This window comes from Pristis pectinata, chromosome 1 (genome assembly GCF_009764475.1).
Source record: "Pristis pectinata isolate sPriPec2 chromosome 1, sPriPec2.1.pri, whole genome shotgun sequence".
Lineage (NCBI taxonomy): Eukaryota > Metazoa > Chordata > Chondrichthyes > Rhinopristiformes > Pristidae > Pristis > Pristis pectinata.
The window spans coordinates 48019505-48032566 of NC_067405.1; the positions used below are offsets into that span (position 1 = coordinate 48019505).

Here is a 13062-nt window from a genome sequence, read left to right on the forward strand (position 1 = left end):
TGTAAGGTTATTTATTCTGAGGAAGAGAAGTGAATGTATTTTTTTCAATTGTTAAATATGTTCAAGGAGTTAAATCAGCTTGGTGATTACATTAATATACTTGGATCCAGTGGTCAAGAGCTATTTAAAGTTGGAGGTAGATTAGAGGTATTTGTGCAGTGTTGCAAAGAGTAAGACCTAAATTACCAAAAGAACTGCCACAGATGGAGCAAAGAGCACAATAACAGTGTCATACATGGGGAAACAAAGCATTTGAGATGAATATAGTTTTGAACTAGTGCATGGCCAGGCTGAGCTCATGGTTATGAACTGAAATAGTGTAAGTAGTATGTAGGTCTGCAAGAGCAGGGGTGATGTACAACAGTACATTGGGTGTGGAGGCCAGGATATGGAGCAGAGGTTTGTGTAGTTTTGAATTTAGACACTGGGTGGGTTGCTGGAGAAAGGAAATATTTTTGGAAGAATGTTATGGTTGAAGTCAAACAATGCTCTTTCAAATCATGGGGCGACTGGGTCAACCTGTCCTGAGACTGGAGCCAGTGGTAAGTTATTGAAGTTTGTTGCAGGGATCAAAGAATGTGAGCTGACGTGAAGAGAAAACTGCAGAGGCTCTTTGGATTTTCATACTCCATGTTGAGGATGGTGAATATTTAGAGACCTGCTATGGCACACTAAATCACAGAATCATACAGAACAGGAACAGGCCCTTTGGCCCAACTGGTCCATTCCGACCAAGGTTCCCATCTAAGCTCATCCCATTTGCTCATGCTTGGCCCATATCCCTCCAGACCTTTCTTATTCATGTACTAGTCCAAGTACCATTTAAATGTTAATGTACCTACCTCAATCATTTCCTCTGGCAGCTCATTCCATATACTGACCACTCTCTGGGTGAAAAAGTTGCCCCTCAGGTTCCTATTAAATCTGTCCTCTCACCTTAAACCTATGCCCTCTAGTTCTTGATTACCCAACCCTGGGGAAAAATACAGTGCGTATCGACCCTGTCAATACCCATTATAATTTTATACACCTCTATAAGATCACCTTTCATTCTCCTATGCTCCAATGAAAAAATTGTCAATCTGCTCAACCTCTCTCCATAATTCAGTCCCTCGAGTCCCAGCAACACCCTCATAAATCTCCTCTGCACTCTTTCCAGCTTAATGGCATCTTTCCTATAGCAGGGTAACCAAAATTGAACACAGTATTCCAAATGCAGCCTACCAATGTATTGTCCAACTGCAACATAACATCCCAACTTCTATACCCAATGCCCTGACTGAAGGCCAGCGTGCCAAAAGCTGCCTTCACCACCCTGTCTCCCTACAACGCCACTTTCAGGGAACCATGTATGTGCACATTAAGGTCCCCCTGTTCTACAATACTCCGCAGGGCCCTACCATTCACTATAAAAGACCTACCCTCATCTGTTTTCCCAAAATTCAGCACCTCACACTTACCTGAATTAAGCTCCATTTGCCATTCCTCAGCCCACTTACCCAGCTGATCAAGATCCCTCTGTAATTCCTGATAACCAGCTTCACTGTCAATGACACCACCTATTTTAGTGTCATCTGCAAACTTATTAACCATGTCTTGTACATTCTCATACGGATCATTGATATAGATGACAAATAGCAATGGGCCTAGCACCAAGCCCTGGGGAACACCACTAGTCACGGGCCTCCAGTCCAAGAAACAACCTTCCACCATCACCCTCTGCTTCCTCCCATCAAGACAATTCTGTGTCCAATTAGCTAGCTCTCCCTGGATCCCATGCGATCTAACTTTCCAAAGCAGCCTACCATGTGGAACCTTATTAAAGGCTTTACAGAAATCCATTTAGACCACATCTACCACCGTGCCCTCATTGGCTACCTTCTTGGTTACTTCTTCAAAAAAACTCAATCAAATTCATGAGACATGATCTCTCACACACAAAGACATGCTGACTATCCCTAATCAACTCCGGTCTTTACAAATGCTTGTATATCTTAACCCTCAGAATCCCCTCCAGTAACTTGCCTAACACAGATGTTAGGCTTACTGGTCTAAGGTTCCCAGGTTCTTCTTTGCAGCCCTTCTTAAATAAAGGCACAACATTAGCTGCCTTCCAGTCTTCTGGCACTTCACCTGTCGCTAATGATGATATAAATGTCTCAGCCAGGGCTCCTGCAATTTTTTTATCTACTTCATGTGCTTTAAGACATCCAACACCTCCTCTGCTGTAATACAGACTATCCCCAAGACCTCCCCATTAACTATCCCAAGGTCCAGTCTTCATGTCTTCCTCCACAGTAAAAACAGGAGAAATATTCATTGAGGACCTCACCATCTCTTGCAGCTCCACACAAAGGTGTTCACTTTGGTCTTTGAGGAGCCCTATGTTCTCTGTAGTTACTTTTCTCCTTAATTACTTAAAATCTCTTTGGATTCTTCTTGTCCTTCTCTGTCAAAGCTATATCATGCCCACTTTTTGCCATTCTGATCTTTTTTCTTGAGTATACTCATGCAACCCCTATCGTCCTCCTGAGATTCACTTGATCCCAGTTGCCTGTACCTGACCCATGTCCCCTTTTTCCTGACCAGAGCCTCAATATCCCTCATCATCCAGGGTTCCCTACTCCTACCAGCCTTGCCCTTCACTCTAACAGGAACGTGCAGATCTTGAACTCTCTCTCACTTTTAAAAGCATCCCACTTGCCAGATGTCCCTTTGCCTGCAAAAAGCCTACTCCAATTAACTTTCCTGTGTAATATCTTCTAAATTTGCTGTGGCCCAATTTAGAACTCTTTTGACTCAGAAAATGGTATTTGAATAGTAGAGTAGAAACTAGCAACTAATAAAGCTGGTAGAGTGGGGGATAACTGACGTGTGCTACTTTCTCCAAGTTTGCAGTAATTGGAGGATTTATGTGCATAAAATCAATTTATCACCTGCAGCAATGAGATAAACATTCCCTGAGTGACAGGGAATTTAGTCAATTACCTCTACTCTGGTTTCCTAAAGTATCGTCACTGCATGCACCTTTTTTGGAAAAAAAAATGCTAAAATCATCAAAGAATTGTATTTCTTCTAGTGCAATGTATCTAAAGGGAATAGTCCAATTGATTTGAGGAAATCCTCCTACATCAGTATAACATCTTAAAAATACAATATCTTGATTATTAGAGAAGTTTGGTTAAAACTTTTTTCAGTACAGTTCCATTTAAAATTGTACTTAAGAAAGATGCAGGCATTGTACAGCTAGCAAGTCAGCTTAATAACAGAAAATGCTGAAACACTTGAAAGTTCAGGCAGCATTCGTACAAAAAAAAAGCAGAGTTAGCAGCTTTCATCATGAAATGTTAATTCTGTTTGTCTTTCCACAGCTGTTACCTGACCTGAAAGTTTTCAGCATTTTCTGTCTTTATTTCAGACTTTCAGCATTTGCAGTTTATTAGGAAAGGATCTCAGCAAACATGATCATGTAAATTTAATTAAGATTCGTTTACAGTTCACTGAATATCATTTCATTTTTCATAGTAACTTTCCATGAATTAAATGGATTGAATAATGTAAGTGTTGTGAAATTGCTAAGTCAGTATTTTTGTCATTGAAACTTTTTTAATATTTGAAAGGATTTGGTTGGAATATATGAAGCTAATCCCTCCTGCCTGTTAATGTACTTAACATCCAGTGCTCAAATATCATACTTTAATTAACACTTTTAATCTGTATTTGTATGGCTTCATAATGTCATTGTTACTTTAGAATTTGATTTTCTTTTAAAGAAGAATTTTGGGTGAATTTTGAACTAAAAATAAGTTTATAAATATCAAAAGAAAGGATGATAGTTGAAATTTTAGCCAATCTGAAAAACGGCAAAGTGCGGGGATCTGACAGCATCTATTCACTGAGCCTAGGAGATGAGAAACAGTGATGGCCATAGAAATTGAGATTTGGTTCTGGTGACGGTCATTCTATGTGAAAAGACTAGAGAGTGGCCAATATCGTAGCTTGTCAAAAAGGGACAATTATAGGCCACTTGGTTTAGCATCTGTAGTAGGGAAACACTAGAGTTCTTCAAAATTATATTATTAAACTTCAGCATGAGAAAATAATTTTAAAGTAGCCATTGCAAGTTTGAAAAAAGGAAGGTTGTGGTCAACAGTACTGCTGAAGGTTTTAGAGAAGGTGGATTTGTTGTGGGGGGGGGGTAAATTCCTTTGAAGTAAATGGATTTGGAATCTAATTTTAGAAAATTTTTGACAGGACTCTGAAAGGATTGAAGAATAGAATTAAGGGGAGGCTATAAGATCTTATTTCAGAAACTAAAAGTGAAGGAATGGTGAGAATTTAAGACAGTTTCCCAGAATGGTTGGGGGCAGGTATTGGAAATCTTAAAAATACAGATGCTGGAAGTGTGAAATACAAACAGAAAATGCTGGAAATATTCAGCAGGTCAAGTCAGCATTTTATGTTTCTATAATGGGAGCAGGTATTGTTGGCCACAAGGTTCTATTCTAAAAGTGCATTTGTTACATTAATGATTTGGTCTGAATTTACAGACAATTAAAACTGAAATTGTAATTCTGGGGTCTAAATGAAGCTCCAAAAGCATAGTGATAGTGGAAAATGAAAAAAAACACTTAAGTTTGGTGTGATGAGGTATGATTTGCCTTTTTAACAAGGCATTGAAAGTCGGATGTAAGTTTGGTATTTTGTAAGATAATGGGATTGGAGGTCAAATTAGCATCACAACTGCATTATAGCAGAAGTGAAGTTAAAAGAATACTGGGCTTTATGGAAAGGATGGATTTCATCAAAGTATAGCTGTAAGTCTTATAAGATGACATGATTTTGAGGCACAGGCAAAGGGTAGGGTGCAGATTCACTTAAATGTTGCTTGGTTATCTTAAAGTAGAAATAAATACCATTAAGCTATTCCTGCTGGGCATTGGGGCTTTGGGCGACTTGTTCTGATTATGTGAGTGGACCAGAATAAGCCCCAACTGCAAAATAGCTGAGGAAACCTTTGACAGCTAACAAAGCTATGCTCTAAATTTGATGTTTCAAAGCTGTTTTTTTTCTTAACGTTTCTGACTGGAAACATTCAAAAACCATTAAAAATCAAATATTTTCAGAAAATATTTTCAAAGAAGAAAATCCATTAAAGCACGTGATCATTAAATAACTAATGACATTTTTGTAAACCTTGTTTTCTTTAAAAGAATAACTTGCAATATTGTTACCTTTCTTGTAACCATAAAATCTCCATTCCATTGGAGGTCTAACCTGGATTCAAGCAGTGCAGTTTAGGAACAGGTCCATCAATAGTAATCATCATCAAGGTCAGGACTTGGGCATTGAGGTACATGTGCCCAAGTCCCAAACCTGCTGGTGTTTGTTAGCCACAGAACTGTGCATCTGCATCTATCCCACTCATGATGTTCACACATCCTTCAAGACCTAAGATATTGGCCAAATAGCCTGTTTCTTTCCATCCTGTACTAACATACAGAAACTGTCAATTATTGCTGACCACTCCATGCTTTGAAACATATTGATCAAATGAATGATGGCACAGCTTTTTCTCATGATTTGATCCTCCTGCATCAAAAAGCATGCAGATAATTAAACTATACCATTGAGTATTCATGAAAAAAGGTACTTGAAGTTGAGAGAGTGTTTTCAGACTGCAGTATGATAAACATTATTTCACTGTTTACCCTCTAACTTTCTTTTAGAAGATGTGGTGTCTGGACATTTGATTTATTGGTTTCATGTACTGACCTTGAGGCCTTGCTCTTGTATTCCCACAGGGAATTTAATGTCATCTAAAAAAAAATGATCATTTCTTGTACACTTTCAGCTGTAATTGAGATTAATAGTTATCTGGGAAGAGACAGACTAGTTTGTCTCTCTGCAGTTACTTTGTGATAGATAGTTTTCTTGTTCTTGGTGAATAAAACTTGATGTGTTGAGGTTTGAAAAGTGGAAGTAATACAGACTTCACTAATTCTCATAAGTTATATAGAGACATATTGCCAGAAGGAAAGCTGAATTTACGCAAGTCTTTTCAAAGGATTTTACACAGAATTGGTCTGAAATTGATGTGTAGGCAAACATGGCAGCCATTTTGTATATTGTTTTGGCAAACAGTAAAGATATTAATGTATCGGTTAATGAATGTTGGCAGCCTGTGCCTTTCAGTGACATTGTGGGGTGTTTAACGCACCCTTGAATTTACAGGTGGAGTTCTGCGCAATGAGAGCACCTTCGGTAGTGCAGCGTTCCTTTGTCCTTTTGTGAATCTACATTATGCCGGAGAAGAGGTGGTATCCGTTGCCATCCACTGAGATTGTAGATTGGAATTGCATGGAATTGATCAGTAAATATGATTTTAAATGGCATTCGTATCAAACTATTTAAATTATAAACTTAAATTCAGCTGCAAATAGTTTATGGAATATTTTGTATATTGTTTGTGCAATAGGTTAATTCAAGGAATGGAATCTACTAACCAAGGAGGGTAGCTCCTCAAAAGTTTGAAAGTGAACATTGGAAGCAGTTTGTGGTCATCTAGTTTTAGATCAGTTCTTAACTTGAAACAGTAAAGAAAAGATTTTCACAGGATGTGCGCACTAATTGCCCCTGAACCAAATAGCTTTCGGTACCATCTGAGGGCAGGTAAGAGTCAGCCATATTGCCAAAGGACTGGTGACACATGATAGGCCACGCTGGGTAAGGACGATAGATCAGAATCAGGTTTATTATCACTGACATATGTTGTGAAACTTATTGTTTTGTGGCAGCAGTAGTTTTTTGTCACCATTACTGATGCTAGGTTTTATTCCAGATGTATTTAATTGAATATAAAATATGCCAGCTGCAATAATGAGGTGTCAGTTTTCAAAAGTCTTTAAGTGATCCTTGTTGCTGGTGTGTTCACAAAGAACCATGACACTTATATCAATATGTTTGGGCCTCGCATCCAACATATCATTTCGGTTATGATGGATCTTGCATTATGTGGAATGCTCAGTAATTCTGAAAGCAGGGACTGCTGACTATTTAATTTCTATTGTATGTATTTTCAATTTGCAAGATTCTAGATAATATTTAGTAATCAATAATTGTAAAATCATTCAAGAGGACAATACAGTTCTGTATAATAGAATTTTAACCTTCTAAACATTTTACTTGGCTTTGAAATATTGAAGCAAAAATGTTGAACCACATAATGTAGAAATTTGTTGTTCTAGATGTTTTTGGCATTTGCAGTTAATGTGGCTTTAAGTGCTCAATGACTTAACTTTTTGGCCCATACAGTCACTGCAAGTTGTATTCATAACTTGTGCTTAACTAGGTCTGCTCTTACTAAGTTGAAATTTGTTCTTGTCACATACTGTTGAACCATCAGTTTTACTACTACTAAACCACTTAATCCTTCTCTAACCCCCCACCACCATTAAATCATTTAACATGCTGAAAACTTGTTCTTGTTATTTTTAATATGTGATGAAAATTGGATATGGCCTTATCTATTGAAGGTGACGTATTAAACAAATTTTAAGCAGTACTGTAAATATAGAAAAGTGACCTACAGGTTCTCAGCTCACTAGTCAAATGAATATTTGATTTAGTGTGATAAAAATATAAACTGAGGAAATATGACAAGATGGATGTGCAAATTAACGCTCTGACAAAGCTAATGATGCACTCCAAGTCCCTTCTGCTTTTGGAGCTGTGCATGGCTTCATTTCATATGCAGGGATGTTTGTTTTATGGCTGTTCAAACATCAGTGCAATTCCATATGGAGTTAGTTATGTTGGAGGTGTGCAGTCAAGCATGCATGTTTTTGATACCCTATAATGTCAACAGTGTTCCAAGTAGTCGACTACTGCTTACATTTTTCCTGGACTTCCATGTTTGTCAATACAATAACTATTTGGTATTAGTGGATGCAATTGAAAATGATTTAATATTCTTCCTTTCTCAGCACATTTGGACCTGCCTTGTGGACATGTTTAAGTAGTGAGGCTTTAAGATGACTTTCTGAGACAGTTCTTTGATTTGTGCTGCATGAACAAATATACAAAGAACTTCATGAAATTTTAGCTGATTTTTAAAAAAAGACAGCATGTCAGTAACTTCAGTATTTATTTCAATGTTGATGTATTCCTTAAATTTTTTGAGGCGGGGTGGGGGGGAGCGGAGAGTGGTGCTGGATAGTTGTAGGGGTGATGATGGCCAAGGGAATTCAAGGGTACAGAACAGATTTGTCAATCACCTGTACTGGTTACAGTGGTCATGAGATGACCCACTGAAATATATTGAGTTAAAATTCAAATCCCTGTGACCACACAATGCACCTGAAAAGCAGTTGAGACATTGTGGCAGTGTTTTCATTACAGCCTTCAAATCATTGGAATTTCTGCATCCAACTATGAACTCGGGGACTGTACAGTGTGGAACTCCCTTGGGAAAGCACTGAGCTTAATGGGGTTGGTGGACTGTTGAGTTCAATAAGTCATGAAGCTTTGGATTTCCTCTGTAAATAATTTCACACTGCACTTGTCATGTTTTTGTGTAAATTATCTCAACAATGCACATATTGAAGCATTTTTGTGTCTTTCTAGTGGGAAAGTTGCGAAAACGATGGTTGAAGGAAAGCATCTCTGATGTTGGTGTGGGGATGCTGAAATCTGTTAAGGAGTACGTGGATCCCAACAACATATTTGGAAACCGAAACCTCCTATAAATCAAAATTGTGCTCAGCAATAAAAGCTTGGATTCTTGGAAAGAAAAGAAATCCCATTGTCTTAAACCTGAAATCTCCAGACTATCAAAAAATTAACATACAATTTGTAAAGAAAGCATTTAAGGTAGAATTATTTGGCTGATTTCTTTAATGTGGGATTCAGAGCACATATTTGCAGAACAGATCTGTGTCAAGTGCAGTGCCCTGTTCCACTAAACCCGAGAATGTTTTTGATGAATGTGTTCAGCAGCAAGGATGACATACAAATGTTGGAAGTAAATCAAAAAATGGATGCTTGGAGGTTGCTTATAATTATCTTGTTTTTTTTAAAAGGCATGGTTGGTCAGCTCTGCGATTTCTGCCTATTTAAGTCCTTCAAAAACTTCTGCACTAATTACATAGCCATACCTGCTTATTACAGTAACATTTTTGCATGTTAATTCAATTCTGTAAGCAAATGTTACTAAATGTTAAACTATCAACTTTATACGATGTTCACTTTAATTCTGTGATTTTTTTTCTTTGTTTTCCCCAAAGGGAAAAGATATCAATGTACAGAGTGCACACTGTAACAAACCTCCTTTGTGAATTATGGGTTTCTGATTAAATAAAAATACTGCAATTGTTTACTGTTCTAGGAAGAAGTGGTATTCTTGAGTGTGCACTGGAGATTAAAAGGATGACCTTAATATTTGCATAGAGATACGTGGATGATATTTCTTATCATCCTTACTAATTATATTTTGGATTATTTCAATATTGCGTATTTTTTCAGTTGTCTTTGTATGAGGCTGTTCTATTAAAAGTTTTGCTGAGCATTAAACAGGCTACATTGAGTTTCTGTAAATGGAAATCTAAAATTACAGCGGTAAGACTTTTTATTTGTATGTGTACTGGAACTTGTTACACTTAATATAACATTACTGTAGTATATCACTCATTTTGCTACTCGACATCAGCATTTTTGCTTGGTTGAAAATCAAGTTTGGTGCGTGAAAACTTGTAATCAGCTGTGCAATGTTCTCTATTACATTTGGAAAATATGTTTATAATTCTTCTGGAAACACCATTTTGTTAAATGTATTGCTGTTAACATGAGTTTCTGGCATTTCATTTGTGAAAGAATAACTATGATATTGGGGACTGTCACCAATAATGTGTAATCACGTGTGATTGATTCTTTTTTTAGTGCCCTAAATTGGTTGTGGATATGGTGTGCCTTTTGCCAGAAGTAATGTCTGTAAAGTTGATTGTTTTCTCTTCACTCCTCACTTGAACTAAGCAGACATGCATATTTCTCAGGCATAGAACTTATTTAGATAAAATACACTGAGCTAATCATATGCCCTGCTTCCATATATATAAGAAACCATCCCACCTGTCACTTGAAAATTAATAGTAATGTGCTCATATACAGAGAAAGGGAGCAAGAGGAAACAGATTGAAGCCAGTCTGAGCTGTTTAGCGTTAAGATAACTAATGAACCTGACCTTGGGTAATTTTCCTTTTGTTGGGAGTGGAGGTAAGAGAAGCGATTGGTGGGGTGGGGGGAAGATTGGAAGAGTTCCCGCTGCCTTTCCACAACCATCTGAGGAAGTAACCCAAGGATTGGCAGTATGCAGAACACTGGCTCCATTTTTCAGTCCAGAGAGGTAAAATGGATGATAAATTACAAATAAGAGATACTTGGCTAAAATTTGGCTCAGTGCTTTTTGGTTCATTTCTCCCTTTATTTGTAATAAACTTTATATAAAAAAAAAGTACTTTTTGAATTTTCAATTTCCCAAGTGTTTTATTTTCTGGAGGTGATTTATAAAATAAGCATGTCAGAGCTTTGTGAATCATTTGTAAACATTCTGTACTTGAACACTGTTTTGTCAACCTAGTTTTCAAAGTTTCATATTTTCAACTTACCTAAGCTATTTCTTTAACTCTCTTGGCCCCTGCATTTCTGTTGGCAAAGCACTGATGTGATGTAATTTGGAATTCACTTTAAATAAACTTATAAGGAATTGCTCATTGGACTTCAGTATTTCATTTGTAACCATATATCGTTACTGAGTATTGGACACCAAAATTCAGATTTCATGATAAGCATGAAAAAAGTGAATATATTATGAAAACAGCTAAGAAAAACTAAAAGGTATCATTTAAGTTCTTCCCTGCCCATTGCCACCACTCTCCCCCACCGCCCCCCAAAAACCTTCAGACAAATTCTCGTCAAATCCCGACATATACTTTCTGCCATGGTGCAGTTTGACGCAGTCCTTCAACAGGGTTGAGCTAGGAGGTTATACAGGTTGTCCTCTGGCAAATAATTGTCTTTCTCCCTGACTAAACTGCTTCCTCAGACTAAGTGCCCTGAGACTATTGACTTTGTGAGACTATTGACTTTGTGCCTGCATTGAGGCTCTTCAAACTACAGCTGCTCTTGCTTGCTCTTAGCCACCCAGTCACACTCTAATATTACTGTCACCTCCTCTGTAATATCGTGGGACACCTAGCCATGTTGAAAGGCTATATAGTTGCATCTTGATTACTTAACTAATCCATTAAGCCCATTGCTGCTTCTGCAGTTTGTTTTCCTCTCAGGGTTTAAAACGCCAAACTCTAACCAGATTCCTGCGTTTGAAGACATTGGCCTATCACTGAGCCTTATCTGGTGTTGCTCATATCTCCTTCAAACTTCCTATTGTGACTGTTGTGCTTGTGAAAACTAACCTCATTTCATTCCATCTTCAATAATCACTTTATTTCACACCTTCACTTCAAGTCTTGGAATTTTCACCTCTGACTTGCAGCTCTTTCAACTGTTATTCAAATCCATCACTGCTTGCATAATTTACTGCAGAGGCTTGAGTAACCTAAGTATTCCATATTTTAAATTATCTTTAACAATGCAAGGAAGTCATTAGCTGCATTGCACCAGTACTTGTGGCTATTCAACTGAATGTAGCTACTTCATTCTGTTTTCCTAACCCACTGCATATTGCTATCGTCTCTTTTTAAATACTTTCCTATTCCATTTTAAATCGTGACATGGCCTTTGATCAGCAGTTAAGCATTCGCTGCTCTAATAATCCCTCTGAAAAATTCTCTTGCACTTACCTCCATTTTAACAGTGATAAATCTGTAACTATTTCCATTTGTTACTGATTTGTTAGTCAATGCAAGCAACATTTCACTGTTTATTAAAACTCCTCACATTTTTGAAGCTACTGCTGCGTTACATTTTGTTTCAAGATTTTCTTCGTAACCCTAATTTCCAATCTTTAACTCACTTTCAAAATCATTATATAAAATGTATCAACTTGTAGAATATGATGCAAAATAGTTGGCCAGAAGTTTTTGTTAAATCAAGCATATTAGATTTGTTTTCATAAGTTATGCACACTTTTCCACATTATTTCTTTAATTGTCTCCATCTGAAAAGTGCACCACTTTTCAGTATTAAGACATGACAATTTGAACCTTTCAAGGTCATGGAAGAGCAAATGGTACTAAATCTCCCAAAGGTATATGAATCTTGACCACTTCAGGTTTCAACACACCAGTCATCACATTTATGTGATTTCTTTCAGACCTTGAATTGTCAACTTAAATTGCAGCTGTTTATAGCATCGGGGCAAAATGAAGGGCAGGTAAAGAACATCATTCCTGCAGTAGACCATCAGCAAAGATTATACTATTTCTGGGCTGGTACTGGGAGATATTTCAGTGGGAAGGAGCAGATGTGCAACACAGAACTTGAACTTCAGTGACCACACAGGGCAGTCAGTGGAAGGGAGACCCACTGAGCAGGATGATCAAGAGCAGGGATGGCAATCAGTTGTGATACCCAAAAATGGATGGCAAATGGCCAGTTTCAGTGCTTATACCTAGAGAAAGGAATCATTATTTTATGACATGTTTAATCCATGTGGGGTTGGCCACATGGCTACTGACCAACAGTCAATTTCCCACCTTGGTAATTCTGGGGCTTGTGGTTTCGGATTAATTTTGCTTTTCAATTGCACCATGAAATAAGAGGCAGTTTTTCATCCTATTGCATTTCATGATGTACGTGCATATTCATAAATAATATGCATGGTTTTCCAGCTAGGGACAGGTAACTGTTTGTTCATATTGGGGAATGGGTTATCTGAGGTTGGACTGGGTTATGGAGGGCTAGGAAGTTTGGTAATACTGTGGTGAGATGATCTTGAATTCAGCATGGAGGGGTAACTTAGATTTGGCAGAACTAGACTGGAACTGCACTGTGTAATGAATTGACCTGTACGATCGGTATGCAAGACAAGTTTTTCACTACCTCAGT

At 37.6% G+C, this 13062-nt stretch overlaps 1 protein-coding gene across 1 annotated transcript in view; it reads left to right on the plus strand.

Moving 5' to 3' along the window:
• The window catches only part of agps (alkylglycerone phosphate synthase), a 117402-nt gene extending 106638 nt beyond the window's left edge, over positions 1-10764 (plus strand). Inside the window, exon 20 of the mRNA XM_052024024.1 lies at positions 8626-10764. Coding sequence (XP_051879984.1) covers positions 8626-8747 — 122 coding nt within the window. The 3' untranslated portion in view covers positions 8748-10764. The remainder of the gene's footprint in view (positions 1-8625) is intronic.
• The last annotated feature ends 2298 nt before the right edge of the window (positions 10765-13062 follow it).